The 15,854-nt window shown below is 47.0% G+C and overlaps 1 protein-coding gene across 1 annotated transcript; it reads left to right on the forward strand.

Moving 5' to 3' along the window:
• Positions 1 to 249: 249 nt before the first annotated feature.
• RBM5 (RNA binding motif protein 5) lies at positions 250 to 15,608 on the forward strand. Its single transcript, XM_027700386.1, has 24 exons — positions 250 to 397; positions 528 to 972; positions 1,183 to 1,338; positions 3,183 to 3,252; positions 3,746 to 3,819; positions 6,134 to 6,217; positions 6,924 to 6,984; positions 7,142 to 7,207; positions 7,384 to 7,544; positions 8,483 to 8,580; positions 9,070 to 9,157; positions 9,351 to 9,428; positions 9,517 to 9,586; positions 10,101 to 10,186; positions 10,520 to 10,598; positions 10,866 to 10,957; positions 11,499 to 11,663; positions 12,137 to 12,283; positions 12,363 to 12,434; positions 13,216 to 13,395; positions 13,595 to 13,669; positions 14,108 to 14,205; positions 14,283 to 14,412; positions 14,951 to 15,608. Exons 1-24 carry the CDS (start codon positions 381 to 383, stop codon positions 15,074 to 15,076), a joined length of 2,718 nt encoding a protein of 905 aa, XP_027556187.1. The 5' UTR covers positions 250 to 380; the 3' UTR covers positions 15,077 to 15,608.
• The last annotated feature ends 246 nt before the right edge of the window (positions 15,609 to 15,854 follow it).

Consider the following 15,854-nt stretch of genomic DNA (forward strand, 5'->3'; position numbering starts at 1 on the left):
AAGAAATGTTTATGATGAGTGTGGTAAGGCACTGGCACACGTTTCCCAGAGCAGCTGCGATCCCTGTCAGTGTCCAAGACCAGGCTGGACAGGGCTCTGAACATCCCAGTCTCGCGTGGGGGGGCCGGGCCGGGGAACCCTTTAATGGCGTCTGCGCCCCCGGAACTACATCTCCCGGCGTGCCTCGCGGCGTCCCCGCCTCCTGCGCATGCGCCCGCCTGGAAGCTTCCAGTCGTGGCGCGCGGTGGCCGCTGGGTAGAAGACGGGCGGTCCTCTCGGCGCCATTTTGTGGTGAGGCAGCGAGAGGCGCTGCGCGAGTGTGCTCGGTGTGAGGTGCCGGACAGCGCTGTGCAGGCTGCCTGCGGATCCTGGGTGGCGGCATGGGCTCGGACAAGAGGTGAGCGGCGACGGGAGGGCGAGGGGGAGACGAGAGGAGGGCGGGCAGGTAGGCAGGCAGGCAGGCAGACAGTGGCGGGGGTCGCGGCGGGCGCTTCACGCTCTGAGCTCGGCCCGCTGTTGTGCTGCAGGGTCAGCAGGACGGAGCGGAGCGGCCGCTACGGCTCCATCGTGGAGAGGGAGGACCGCGACGAGCGGGAGTCCCGCAGCCGGCGCAGGGATGACTACAAGAGGTCTAGTGAGGAGCGCCGCGGCGACCGCTACGATGACTATCGCGACTACGACAGCCGGGACTACGACAGCCGAGACTACGATAGCCGCGATAGCCGAGACTGCCGCGACTACGACAGCCGGGACTACGACAGCCGAGACAGCCGGGTCTGCCGGGACTACGACAGTCGCGATAGCCGCGATTGCCGCGACTACGACAGCCGCGATTGCCGCGACTACGACAGCCGGGACAGCCGAGACTACGATTGCCGGGACTACGACAGCCGGGATTGCCGAGACTACGACAGTCGCGATAGCCGAGACTACGATAGAGACTACGACAGCCGCGATTACGATAGCCCCGAGGTGAGCGGGCCGGGGGGAGCCTGGAGCGGGGCACGGCGGGGGGTGCGGGGCTGGGGGGGGCCGGGGCCGGGTGCGACCCGGGGCGATGCCCGAGGCCGTGGGGACCAGCCCCGGGCTGGGGCTCGGTGTCCGTGTCTGTCCTGGGCCAGTGGCACTGCGGGCACACGCTGCGGGCAGTCGCGGGGGCTAATCCTGGGCGCTGGCTTCCAGAGGGAGCGGGAGCGCAGGAACAGCGACAAGTCAGAGGATGGATACCATTCCGATGGCGATTATGGAGAGCACGACTACAGGAACGATATTAACGATGAGAAAGAAAGCAAGACCATCATGTTGCGTGGGCTTCCCATCACGGTTACGGAGAACGATGTGAGTAGCCGGGCAGGGCTATGCGGGAGCGGCGGCTGCTGCCATTTTGTTGAACGCTGCATCATGGTGGCCCCTCTCCAGCGCTGCCGAGCTGCCATTTTGAGTCCTGAAAGCGTTTAAACTGTCACTGTTAGAGTGACAGAGGTCAGTTCAGTGTTAACCAGTTTCTTTCAAATGAAACAATCCGCGAGTAGTTGTTTTTTCATGCATGTTTGAATGCTTTCTGTAAGAGTGGATTTTAAGCTACGTGCTCTTCTGCTTTTCTTTATTGGAGGGAAGAGGCAGGCGTTTGCTTCTTCCCACCTCAGCAAGAGGGGAGGGGGACTGAGACACAAAGGTGGCACTTCCTTCAGTTTTTCTGGTCTTTACTGAGGTCAGAAGTTGTGCCTGATGGGGTCGCACACAGACACCGAGCTCCTCAGCCAAGCACAGCCCTGCACAAAGCTGCTTTGTGCAGGCACAGCTGTGGGAGTCATAAAATGGCTGCTGCTGAGCTGACAGAGCAAGTATATGTCAGCTTGGTACTTGCTTATCTAATTCCTTTAATAGAAAGATGTTAAAGCTTTAGGCTTTTTGATTGTAGTTTTTTAGGTTTTTTTCCTTCCTTGCTGGATTATTTTGGTTACCAAGCTGTACGCCCACAACTGTTATTTGAGGGTTAGCCCTGTAAAAGCTGAGCTATGCCAGTTTGTTTTCAGGCAGGTGGCTCCTCTGCCTCCGAGGTGTTTGTGTGTTGACTGCTAACACGGAGAATGCTTTTGCACTGTTTATGCGGTGCATTTTTTTTTTTTTTTTTTTTACTGATTACTTGCTGCCCTCTTAATATGGAATGTCTTAATCACCACTTACTTCTCTAATATTTTCACAAGTGTTTCAGACCACATTTTGTTTCTGAGGTATTGATATTGTAGCTCTACAGTTGTGAATTAACTGTAGCGTAGTTTATATGAATGTTTAATTGTGGACTCATCTTGGGAGTGTAGGCAATGCATCTTGGAACTGCTAGTTGTTTTCTTAAGTTAACATTACTTCAACATTTCTGGTTATGTACATATTTTTCATGAGAAAAAGCTACTTGCAATGAAGATACTAATTACAGTCAGCATAAAAATGAGTAGCTTAAGATCAGTTTTGATTCTGCTGAGCAACCCTGTTGTATGTAATGTAGTTTGAATTCTGTGAAAGCTGCTGAAAGACCTTTTGTCTTCTGTTGTGGTATTAAAATATTGGTTAGTGTTTCTTTTTCCTCCATGCCTCCCCCAGCAATTTAGGTTGCCTGTGCCGCAGCCTAAGCAGCTTTATTACAGCTGAAGAACTGACGTCTCTGTAGCGTTTTCTTTGAGGACACGTTCTTCCCAAATCTACTTTATCTCCTGAAAAACTGGAGGGGATCTGTTAGAGGATGAGAACTTCAGCATGAGACTTAGCAATACATTCACCATGGAGCCCTGCAATGTAGGCTCCTTGTATTTCATTGCCAGGAGCAAGGGATATTTAGATATGCAGGGAGAGAGGGATGTTTCTTTTAAAAACTTGGGGTCAAGCACAGTATTAGCCAAATCTAGGACAAATTACCTTGGAACACAACATCATAGGGATTCAGATTCTGGATGATTTTGTGGCCTGAGTGAGGATGACAGTTTAGTGTAGCAAAGGGCTGTGTGGGCTCTCTGGTGCTCGTCAGTCCCGTTGGGTTCTCCATAAAGGTTTTCTTTGTCTCTGAGATAGCGCTGAGGCTGTTGATGTTTTGTGTACCACTTGTATGTACTGTAGGTTGCTTTTGTGACTTCTAGCTGTCTACCAAGATGTGAAAAATTTACCTGTTTGATCAAAATCTTATGCAGATTCGCGAGCTTATTGAGTCCTTTGAAGGTCCTCAGCCTGCAGACGTGAGGCTGATGAAGAGAAAGACAGGTGAGAGCTCTTAATCCAGTTTTTGACATCACCTTCCTCTTCCCCAGCCCAAAAGAGTATCCAGAATTGTCCCCAAACTGCAAGCACATGCATTACCAAAAAAAAAAAAACCAAAAAAAAAAGGGTTTGCCATGGCTAAGGAATGTGGCTTTTTGGAAGACTTATAGATAGCTGGTCAACATGTTAAAAGAAGTCTGTCTACAGGGGGTTTTGTTAACAGGTATTGGTAAGTAATAATAGTGTAAACCCATTTAATAGTATGTAGTCTGTTGCATGGTTACCTTTAAACGTGGATTCGAATCGAGTGAAATGTAGCCAGTTAAGGCAGCTTGGTTCCTTGCCATGGCAAAATAACGAGCAGATCCCAGCAGTTGACGTCGCATTTGTAAAGCTGCTTTGTCATGAAGTAATGAAGCAGTTGGAGAGAGATTCGCCTGTTTTAAAGGAACTGACTAACACAAGTATCCCGTCTATATCTGAATGCTGTCTCTAGGTGTAAGCCGTGGTTTCGCCTTCGTGGAGTTTTATCACTTTCAAGATGCTACCAGCTGGATGGAAGCCAATCAGGTTGCTTCACTCACCAAGTCTAGATATTCCTGAAAATGGAACAAGTCTGTACAGTTAAAAAAAAAAAAAAAAAAAAAAGGAAAAAAATAGAGGTGGAAGGAGTGGTTTGTTCCATAACAGTGATTTAAAAGACTGAAAGCTTTGTATATATTAAAATTTGTAACAGTAGGACAAAATATAAGGTAAAATTAGGTGAGAAAATTGAGCATTTTGAGCACTCTCTGGTAAAATGTGTCATTCTTTTAAATGGCTTGGTTGTGATTTAATTGGCTCGTGAAGATTTGGCTAGTAGCCCTTAGAAAATCCTAACTTATTTCCACTTGGTGTTTCCTTCTCTGTTGTCAGAGAAAGCACCAGATCTCTGTGTTACATAGATATTAACCCTGAAAGACAAGTGGCTGTTCCCCCACTTAAAGAGGGAGAACTGGCGCTTGGATAAAAAAACATGTTTATCCAACTAAATTAGGTAGAGAGTGAGTTCTCACACCTGTTGTTCTCTGTATTTTGGCTTTTTAGTTAGTGTGACTTCATTAGGAGCCAAAACGCAGTAAGAGTCCTCTGGTTTGTTTTCCCATGAGGTTTTCCTGTGGTACTGCAGTTTCACTTGCCTTTGCTGCTTTTGAGTATTCATAACCTGTTTTAACAACAGACCTTAAAAATACTCTCAAAATAACAAACTGTATCAAGTCAGTGTTTTCTCTTGCACCTGAGTATTTGATGCAAAGGTGCTGGGGCAGCATGATGAATAGTTTTCTGCTCTGTTTATGTTATAATAAAGCAATGGCACTGTAATGGGATTCATGGCAGTTCCAGCAGATGGAACTTTTGTGCCTCGTGCTGGAATAATGTTTCCCAAGTCCCACACCATGGGTGATGTTCCAGCCAGAGAGCAGCCTTCAGATTCTGTTTTCCTGACATGCTGCTCAGTATGTCTGGTGGATGCAGTGGAAAGACTTACATCAAGAAATTAATGCTGAGCGTATTTTCAGAAATGAGATTATTTTAATGTATACAAAGCTGTACTGATCCGTAACTTATTGAAATATATTCAAATTCACTCCGGTAACCAGCCACCCCAGTAGTAGGGAAAACGTAGCCTGTCCCCAGCAGCCGGGTTGCTGACTTACATGACAGAATGATGTATTGCAACTATGCCAGCAGCCTTGTTTCTATGTGTGCACATCCAGTGAGTGCTGGGCCCTCCAACCCTCCCTCCTGCCGGTAGGAGCAATGGCTTTGCCCTATTTAGTTGTGCAGAATGTGAGAGCCTTATTCATGCTACATGCTAGATCTGTCAGACCCTGTTGTCAGAAAAGCCACTGGTCCTGACACTCTGTGGTACCTCTGCAGTAAACCAACCTGCAAAAAAAATGGTTTTTCTGTTGCAATGTCTGGGGTTTGGCCTTTAACACGCACTTCCTCAGACATGCTTCCACCTGTTTGACCAAAATATGTTGATGGCCATATTTTGAAAGGGCATTCTGCATACCCATGCTTGGCAAAGCGTGAGACTGAGAGTCAAGGCTTCTTAAATAGCTGTAAATTCCTAACTCCTCTGAAGTCAGAGTGAGAGGACATGCTGAAAGCATTATGAACTTTTCCTACCCCTGGAGAAGCTTCGCATGCAGTCTAGTTACTCATTTTGGAGAGCTCCTGCCTGAATGAAGAACACAAACCTCTCGTGCAGGCTTCCAATTGAACCGATGCATTAGTCAAATGAAACCACTTGAGTTATGTTTCAGTTGATGCCACTTGTAATCCAGCCTTCAAGAAGTCTAAGCAGGGTCCCTTTGGGAGGAATTACTGTATTTTCAAAGGGACACTTCTGAAGTGTGCTTGGAAAAGTAATCCAAATATGGTGGTTAAAAGGTTTGGGGTATTTGGAGTAGGGGATGAAGTGAAGCAGTCACCTAAGGACATGTTTAAAAAGTCGCTCAGTGCTATACCAGCAGTGAATAGAAATGTGGGGGCAAAGAGACTCCTAAAAACGTGTTAATCCTGAACGCAACAGATTAGGACTTTGTCTCCTTCGAGACACTTCCTGGTTCCATGTCAGCGTTTAGTGTTTGGCAGCTTTTTCAACGCTCCCTGATTCCGTTTATCTTTGCTCCACATCCCATTCTCTTACTGCCCTCGTCCTCCTCTCTGCAGGATTGGATGGGCAGGGTGTAGGTGGCCGTGGTTGTCCTCCACATCCTCCCCATATGTTGTCCATTTAATTCAGGAGCACTGATTCCTCCGAAGGGTGCTCTGCCATGGGAAAATGAACATGTGTGTCTCGATACAGGAATAATTGAAACCACTTTTTTTGCAGAAAAAGCTGGTGATTCAAGGGAAGCAGATCGCAATGCACTACAGCAACCCCAGACCTAAATTTGAGGACTGGCTTTGCAACAAGGTACAACCCATGTTTTTGTTGGAGGAAGTTTGTCTTGACTCAGTGCTCTCCACTAGCTCAGTGGTTTGAACAAAGTGACACATGATGCAGATGCCCTCCTACTGTCCATAGGACATGGTAGGCATAGCAAGATGAGGGAAGGAAAAAGATTCATAGCTGTGATGGCCATGGAGACAGAGTGACAGCTGTGTTGCCCCTAGAGACACACAGATGGGCATGAGCTGTACTTGATACTGAGTATGAACTCATTAGATGATGACTAATCTAGTGTCAAAAAGCTGCTGTTCTGCTACAACCTGCTGTGCACTGCTCGTTTAACCTCTCAAAGGTGAGATGATTTAGTAAGATGAAGACTGGGCTGTTCTGTCAGCCTTTAACTACACCTTTTGCCCGTAAAGTAAACTTACTCCCCAGCCTGTGTTCCATTGTGCTTTTTAAAGTAGTTACTGTGCCTGGGATTGTAAGTTAAAGACCACATGGTTAAAATAACTAACTCATTTGGGATGACTAAGGAAAAAGTAGCTGGGATGTTCTGAAAAGCAGCTGTGGTACAGATAAGGGTGGCTTTTGATGTTCTGGATTAATGTGGTGGGTTTAGCTTTGTTGTGTTATTTTGTGTGAATGCCTGAGTTTTGTTATTTTACAGCAACTGCAGCATTATTACAAATTATCCAAGTTCTTACTAGTCTTCTCTTGTTCATCATAGTGCTGCCTCTACAACTTCAGAAGGAGACTAAAATGCTTCCGCTGTGGAGCGGACAAATTTGGTACGTTACCTTGATCTCTTTATTGTGTTCGATGTTGTGGGAAATTCTGACCCGTGTAGGAAGCAAAGTTTATTGTAGGTCCTAGACTGGGTTGTGAAATTCCGAGCTTGACTGAATGAACCATGTCCTGACTAAAATATTTTCTCTTCTTATGAAGATTCAGAACAGGAGGTACCACCTGGAGCAGCAGAAGCCGTTCAGTCTGTGGATTATTATTGTGATAGTAAGTTATCTTTGACTTATTGTAGAATATGAAATGTATACATGGGAATGTAAAATGTATTGTAGAATGTGAAATGTACTAAAAGTCCTTCCCGTACCTCAGCCTGCCCGCTGAAGGACATGAAATACTCTGCAGAACCTTAGTGTGTGCACTGACGTTGTACCTCTTCTCCCCAGCCATCATTCTCCGAAACATTGCTCCTCACACGGTAGTGGAATCCATCATGACTGCCTTGTCTCCGTACGCATCTCTGGCCGTCAACAATATTCGTCTTATCAAAGACAAGCAGACCCAGCAGAACAGAGGCTTTGCATTTGTGCAGCTGTCATCTGCCATGGTGAGGGCCTTACTCATGTGCTCAAGAGAAACAGCAGGTTAACCTGCTTTTCTGGCTGCAGCATTTAAAGGCCTTGAGCTGTCTGAAGGACTGCTCTAGATCCCTGAGGGTTAGTGGATGTTCAGTGTGTCAGAGCTGTTCATCAGTAGCTGCAGTTTGAAAGAAGGTGGTGTGGGATTTTTTGTTCACAAACATTAAGATCTGGGGCATATCATGTGGGAGAAGGTGCATGGAATTAGGCTTCTTCCACCTTGAGAAAAGAGGAGGAGGCAGATGTTGCTCTTCTCTGCAGCATCCAGTGGGAGGGTGTAGGGACAGCAGACATATATTGTCGAGTATACACAGATAGGACAATGGGGAACAGTCATAAATTGAAACATGGGAAATTGCAGTGAGGTACAAGGAAAACCTCTTAACTTTCAGAGAGGTTAGGTACTGGCATGGGGTCCCTGAAGAGTGCTGGAATCTCTGTTCCTAGAGGTACATGTGGCACTGAGGGATGTGGTTTAGTGGTGGACTTGGCAGTGCTGGATTAACAGTTGGACTCGATGATCTTCAAGGTCCTTTCCAACCTAAATAATGAGTCTATATACCAAACTCGATCAGCAGTATAATCTGTTTGGATCTGCTTCAGTCAGAGTGGAGCAGGTTGTTGGACTTAAATGGGTGCCTGATCTCAGTTTTTGCTGGCCTCCCGTTTGGAGTAATTTGGGGCTTTATAAAGCTAAGATTTTGGAATGTTTTTCGTACTCAACGACCCATGGAAAAGCTCAGTATATGATCGGTTGCACTGTGCACATGTATAGCATGAAGAGATGGAGGTGTTCTTATGCCTTTAGCTCTTTTCAGCAGCTGCATATGAAAAGGTGGAGCTTTGGGAACTTCTGAATCCCCCTCAGTAACCTGCCTTTCATAATAATGAGTATTTCTTATTGTAGGATGCTTCTCAACTGCTGCAGATTTTACAAAGTCTTCAGCCACCGTTAAAAATTGACGGCAAAACAATTGGTGTTGACTTTGCAAAGAGTGCCAGAAAGTGAGTTGCAATAGCAGTCAATTATGGTTTTTGGTTTTTTATTCACACTTCCCCCTCCCATTTATACTGGAGTTTTATTGTTGTCACCCAGGCTTTTATTAAGATTATTCTAAATTATTCTAACTCCAGAGTTTTGTTTCCCTTATGTGTCTTGTGTTGCATGCATCCTGCTTTTCACTGTGTATGAGGAGAATGAAAGCAGTGTTTCCCACCTCCCCTTTTTCCAGTCCTCTGAAGATAACAGGGTAACTGCTTGTGTGGATAGCACACTTGTTTCCTTGGAAACCTACTGACTTGTTACTGACTGTACAACAATGAACCTGAAGTTCCTTTACTTGCCAAGCAGTGCTTTGACTCATTCATTACATTCAAAATGTTTTATAACTGCCAAGAAATCCACGTGTAAGGGCAGACTCGACCTCCTTGCAAAGGGAGACACTTCAGAACAAAAACAGCATTTACTGAGATGGCTGATTTTTGTGATTGCAGGGATCTGCTTCTCCCAGACGGTAACAGAGTCAGCGCCTTCTCTGTGGCAAGTACAGCCATTGCTGCAGCTCAGTGGTCGTCCACTCAGGTATGACTTGGAGACTGTTGCTCATAGACCACATAATTTCCCTGCTGGCCACTTGCCTGATTGAATTGACCAGTGGCAGATCTGGCTATGACACATCTGCTCTGACAGTCAGTTTGGAGCCTAAGCAGTGTTGAAATTCTTAAATGCAGTAACTTACCTGTTCCTGACAAAAATCACCTTGCTTGAATTTCAGCCACAGACTGGAGAGGGCAGCACCCTTGACTACAGCTACCTCCAGTCAGGACAGGATGGCTACTCACAGTATGCTCAGGTTAGTAGTGGAGGTTGTGCTGTAACCAGTAGGTGGTTGTAATTTGGGTATCCACTCACCTTGTGTTGTCATTCATTTCCCTTTTTAGTATTCCCAGGATTATCAGCAGTACTACCAAAATCAAGGAGTGTTGGACACAGACACAGCCACCATATCAGGTAGTGCTGATATGTAATTGTTTGTAATGCTAATTTTGAAATAGTAATAGTATTTTGCCTCAGCCTTTATGTTATTTTGCTGTGTAAAAGGAGACTTGGCTTATTTTGCTTTCAAGGTGTCTGAGGTTGTGTTGATAGAGAACTGTAACAGATTTGTTGAAGTGCAACCGCTTGTGCAGGATGAGAGAGAAACCTCTGTTTCAAACTGTTGACAAAGGCCCTGAACTCATGAGAACAATGTGAGCAGCTCTAGCAAGTGTTCAGCACTAGCGTTGTCAGAGGCCAGGAATTGCTGACTTTGGGAACAGAATATTCCCTCCTGAAAAGGAAACTATTCCTTGTCTGTGTAGAAAATACTCACTGTGTATCTGTCTCCTTTTGAATGCTTATTGCCTTGTTTGGCTGCTGGAGCTGGAATTAGGAGCTGAAACTATAAACAAAGTAATTTTAGCCCTAGGATGCAGTCTTGTTTTACAAATTAGCGGGCTTACGCATTACTGCTCTCTGTTGGCAGGAGCTCCGGTCACTACCACCACAGCTGCAGTTGTGTCCCAGAGTCCTCAGCTGTATAATCAGCAGACAAACTCACCTGACTCTCCGGTAATTACAGCACTGATGAGTCCTTGCTGTCAAAGCCAGGGTTATGTGGGATATAGGCGCAGCTGTAGCCTTTGCTTTTTAAAGTGGGTGGTACAGAAAGCGGCTGAGTGTCCATGGGTTAGTCACAGTGCTTGGGTTCGTAAGTCACCTGCCGTTTCTTTTCTGTGATCGTTTTGCTCTTTGCTGAAGGTGAGCGCCAGGTGTGCTGGTGAGGAGGAGTTGGCTGTTGTAGCGTGGGGTGGGCTGCTCACGCCTTGGCTCGCTGTCCTTGTTTTCTTGCGCCTTGGTGACAGATTTTCTAATGAAGGTTGCTGGCTTGGGGGTTTTTTTCAGACACAATCAGCACCACCTACCACTAGCGCGCAGGCACAGGCGGCTCCCCCGACTGGCGTAGTACCTGGAACCAAGTACGGTAAGTGCTTGGGAGCTGCTCGTGGGGACAGGTTTCTGTCACTGTGTAGCAAGAGAGGGACTCGGCTCTGGCCGAGTGCTGTGTCACCGTGTGTCATGGTGAAGCTGCCCCTGGAACGCGTTTGCTGCACGGTTGTTTAAGAGCCCTTTACAGACGTGTCTGCCATCGTGGCTGCTAAATAATCTCCGAATTTTACCTGAAATGTAGAAAGATACCTGTCTGAATTCGTCTGGAACGACCATGTCCCACACTTTAATTTTTTTACAGCTGTCCCTGACACTTCCACCTACCAATATGATGAATCTTCAGGATATTATTATGATCCTATAACAGGGCTCTACTATGATCCTAATTCCCAGGTAAACACAAGTTCTTCCCACATGTCTTAACTGTTAAGGTCCATTAGTTTCCTATTTCTCATCATATGAGTGACATTTGAAGTGCACAACATACCAAATGTTGCAGATAACTCAGCAGTGTGTGTAGAGCTGGGACTTGACTTCCCTCTGGTATAGCCCTTCATTTCTCTTTCCTTTCCTTAATTTTCCTCCAAATTTGGCCCATATAGGATTAGCACTTGTCACAGCCACTGTAACTGAGCTATGTCGTTGCGGAGTGCCCAGCAAAGTGCACCCAGCTCTGGGCTCTGGTGGGTCGTCTCTTGGGAGAAGCAAAAGGTTCTCCGTAGTGCTGTTGGGCAGCACCGCCTGTGTTTGGGGACAGAGGCTTCAGCCACTTCCTGTCTTTTGACTCCTCTCTGGAGTCTGCAGAACTTGTTTGGACTCTACAAAACGCCTTCCCGTGTGATGCAGTAGTCTGAATCAGCTTGCTTGGGTTCTCCCGTGGACACCAAGCTCATGTGAGTTGTTTTAACTGGCTACCTCTCCTTCCCTCTGGCAGTATTACTACAATGCCTTAACCCAGCAGTACCTGTACTGGGATGGCGAGAAGGAGACATACATGCCTGCTGCAGAAGGTGTCACGTACCAACAGACAGCTACCACAACCACCACCAAAGAAGTGAAGGAGAAGAAAGAGAAGCCTAAAAGTAAAACAGCTCAACAGGTAAACGACAGAATGGGATCACAACGGGGTTGAAGCGTTCTGTGGAATGTGATAATAGTTCTCCTTTTTCATGGCAAAGGAAATCCTAGGTTATTAAGTGGGGGTGCATGCCTGCAATTTGCAGGCATTGTAGGGGGCTGAGGAGAGGTGGAGTTGGCAAGGCTTCAGTGCAGAAATAAGCTCTGCATAGGAGGAGTGCTTATGGAATCCTGCCAGGACCAGTGGGAGTATAACTGAGCCGTCACTTAGAGGATTAGCTTGATAAGAGGGGTTTGTACAGTAAAAGCAGCAAACTGCGGTATCTTTGAACACTATATACAGGGAAACAGCTGCACTACATCCAGTGTGCTGGGATTTAAAAATAAAAGGTAGTGGGTTGACTTCTTCTGAAACTGCATGTGAGATTGAATGCGTGTCATAAGAGATTGATAGCTGTGAGGGAAGCTGTGTGAGCAAACCACTCGGCATTTCAGATTGCTAAAGACATGGAGCGCTGGGCAAAGAGTTTGAACAAGCAGAAAGAGAACTTCAAGAACAGCTTCCAGCCGCTGAGTACCAGGGAGGAGGAGCGGAAGGAGTCAGCAGCTGCAGATGCAGGCTTTGCCCTCTTTGAGAAAAAGGTGAAGGTGCTGGCAGTGGTGTGTGGCAGGGGGGTGCTATGGCAGAGCTCAGTTCTCATGATGGTCTTGTCTCATCCAGGGAGCTCTGTCTGAGCGACAGCAGATCTTGCCAGAGGTGTTGAAAAACGGGGATGATGAAAATCCGCTGAAGGTGAGTGTGATACCTGGCAGAGGTATTACCAAAGGTTACTGGTAAAGCACTGGAGAGGAGCTCTAGCAGATACTTGCTGTCCAGCCTACATGTCCATGATAACACCTGTAAAAAGTGGTGGTTGCAGTGATAACGGTGCGAGTGCAATAGGGTGATGACTGAGATACACTGAGAAAGGCTGTGATTCCTTCTAACCTCAAGAGCTCAGTTGAGGCTTTGAGGTTTCTAAATATGGTGTACTTAAAAGTATTGTTTGGCTAGTGGGAAATAAGTCTAACAGCCATGTAGCATGTGGTTCTTTTGAGCTGCAGTACTGTAAAAATGTGGGCCGTTACTGAATAGGACACGGACCCTTGCAACAGAGGTGGCAGGGAAGTCTGAAATACTGAACACCACCTTTGCTTCAGTCTTCACTGCCAAGGCCAGCCCTTTGGAATCTGCCCCAGGAGAACACAAGAACTATCACTGTGAGGGTGACTGAACACTGGAACAGGTTTTGTAGAGAGGTTGTGGAGTCTCTTTCCCTGGGGATACTTAAAGGTTGTCAGAACACAGTCCTGAGCAGTATGTGCTGGGGGACCCTGCTTGAGCAGGGAGGTCGTTCTAGATGGCCTCCAGTGGTCTCTTCCAAACTTACCTGTTCTGTGATTTCATCCTTAGCAATGGGAGAGCAATACTCCTCCTGTGATAAACACCCATCTGCCTCTGTCTTCCCTCTCTGGGCTCTCTGAACTGTGGCGACACTGTTGGCACTGCCCTTAATGCTGTCCTTCCTTTCCAGCGTGGCCTCGTGGCTGCCTACAGCGGTGACAGCGATAACGATGAGGACTTACTGGAAAGAATGGAGAATGAGGAAGAGAAGCTGACTGACTGGAAGAAGATGGCTTGTCTGTTGTGTAGAAGGCAGTTCCCAAACAAAGATGCTCTGATTAGGCATCAGCAGCTATCTGACTTGCACAAGGTATTTGCACTATGTGGTCAGGAAAGTACTTGGTTGCCGTAATTCAGTGTGTAAACCAAAGGCATGATGCAAATTGATGCTTGGAAAACTATTTAAAATAGGTGCAAGTGGATTGTCGCTCTCCCAAAATTCAGCTACTTTACTTTAAAAGAGCTGTTGTGCACTTCATGTTGTTAAAGTGAATCTCTTCTTGTTTCAGCAAAACATGGATATCTATAGAAGATCAAAGCTTTCTGAGCAGGAACTTGAAGCCTTGGAGCTGCGTGAGAGAGAGGTCAGTGTTGAGATGAGCAGATGAGTAGCTAATGGAAAACCTGCATAGGTGATCTGTTGAGCTCTCCTTATCCTAACACACGTCACTCGAAATAATCCTTGTAAGCCAACCCCTTCTCCGGTCAAGGTTCAGAGCTGCCCTGGTACATGGAAAAAAGTGTCCCATAAACCACAGCTACTGCTTAGCAGGGAAGGGTCACTCCACCTCCAGCTCAGGGCTGCCAAACTGGGACCAGAAACTTTCAAGCCTCTTCCTACCTCAGTGCAGCTTCAGATGTGCTCCAGGGACTTGGGTCTGGGGTCCTGCTGCCTGTGGTTTTAGTTTTAGTGGGCTACAGTATATAGCTTTCTGCAGGAGCAGGCATTTAGCTGACTCCCATAGCTCAAAGATGAACAGAAGTGTCTTGGAATCCATGGTAACTGTGTTTGCTTTATGCAGATGAAATACAGAGACAGAGCGGCTGAGAGGCGGGAGAAGTACGGCATCCCAGAGCCCCCGGAGCCCAAGCGCAAGAAGGTCTATGACGCTGGCACAGTGTACGTATCCAAAGCTGCTCAGCCATGGCTTCAGTGCACGACGAGCAGTTGGGTTTACTCATCTCTTCTTCCTGCAGGAATTACGAGCAGCCCACCAAAGATGGCCTCGACAACAGTAATATTGGCAACAAGATGCTGCAGGCCATGGGCTGGAGGGAAGGTTCAGGCTTGGGAAGGAAATGTCAGGGCATCACAGCACCCATTGAGGTGAGTAAAGAAGAATGTCTCCTTGAGGAGGTTTGGTGCTTTTCTTTCTTTTTAACCAGAAGCACTTGCTGCTCAAGATCTCTGGAGGAATAAACTCTGCCATTCACAGTAAAGCTGCCGCTGTTCACATTGGCTCTTGCGCCCGTTTGTCCCATCAGGTGCTAAAGCAGAGGCAGGGCTGTGCTTTCTTCCTTTGGCACTCCACTCCTGAGGGTCTGTGGCAGTGGTACCCCAGAATGGGCTTCGTCCTGTTGTTGCCTTTCCTGGCCATGCATACACTGTTAAGAATTTCCATAGCTGTTAGGAACTGTTCTGTGCAGTTTCATTCCTGCTCCTGTTGGGGTGGGGTCAGAGTAGCGTGAAGGCAGTGAACATGAGGTGCTGTGTGTACTCTGGTCTCCTGTGTCTGTATTTATGGCTGTGGGGATCCACACGGGAACTTAGGAACATTGGCTGAACTGATGAGTTTTTTGGCAGTGCACTCGTGGTGGTGTGGCCACTCACTGCAGAGCTGAAGCGTGTCTCTCTTCCCCTGCAGGCCCAAGTACGAATGAGAGGAGCTGGCTTGGGAGCCAAGGGCAGTTCCTACGGCGTCTCCACTGCGGATTCGTACAAAGATGCCGTGCGGAAAGCCATGTTTGCCCGCTTCACGGAGATGGAGTAACGCCTCTGGCCTGCGAAGCACTTCCTTGCTAGCAAGAACTGACTGTTAATCTCTGTAGCCTTGGTGACCTGGCTATATTCTGGTTTTGGTTTAGAGCTGACCATTTCATTCCCTTGGACGTTGTTCCCTGCTCGGCATGTAACACTTCCATGAGCAGATTGTTTGAACTGACCCAACTTCATGCTGGAGAGCTCCTCGTTAGACCAAGGGGGACACTGATCTTTGTACGGTTGTGTATATAGTGTAATGTATTCTGTGTTTTAGTGTGTTGTCCAGCCGCTGCTCCTGCCCTCTGGAGCAGCAGCAGGACCTGTTAGCTGTGGTTTCAAACAGTCTCTGCTCTCCTTTTGTTGTATTGTCTGTCTGGGTTTTTTTGGAAAATTTTCCTGTACATTTTGTATGATACATCTTTGTATAGACTTTTTGAAGACTTTGATTCTAGTTGCCAGTTTGGCTCATTTCCAAAAGAAATACATCCAGAAATTATCCTATTTCTGTTTGTTGGTGGGTGAATGAAGAATTAAGTTGCCAATGCTGCTTGTCCTTTCTGTCATTCTACTTTTTCCTTGACGAGACTTCATCCTGGAGTCTGCTCCACGCGGCACTCTGCTCGCCTCCCTCCTTTTATCCCTGCACTGTGCCTTGTTACCAGTGTCTTTCTCACAGCTCCAGCATGGATGGTGGCTGGTGGAGTGTCAGATCTCTGTGTAGCCCTTCCTGTCAGAGCTGTAGGAGCAGGAGAGAACCAGCAGCAGTGTCTGCAGCTTGTGGGTCCTGC

The sequence above is a fragment of the Neopelma chrysocephalum genome, unplaced genomic scaffold, assembly GCF_003984885.1.
Source record: "Neopelma chrysocephalum unplaced genomic scaffold, ASM398488v2 Primary Assembly neopelma1_147, whole genome shotgun sequence".
NCBI lineage: Eukaryota > Metazoa > Chordata > Aves > Passeriformes > Pipridae > Neopelma > Neopelma chrysocephalum.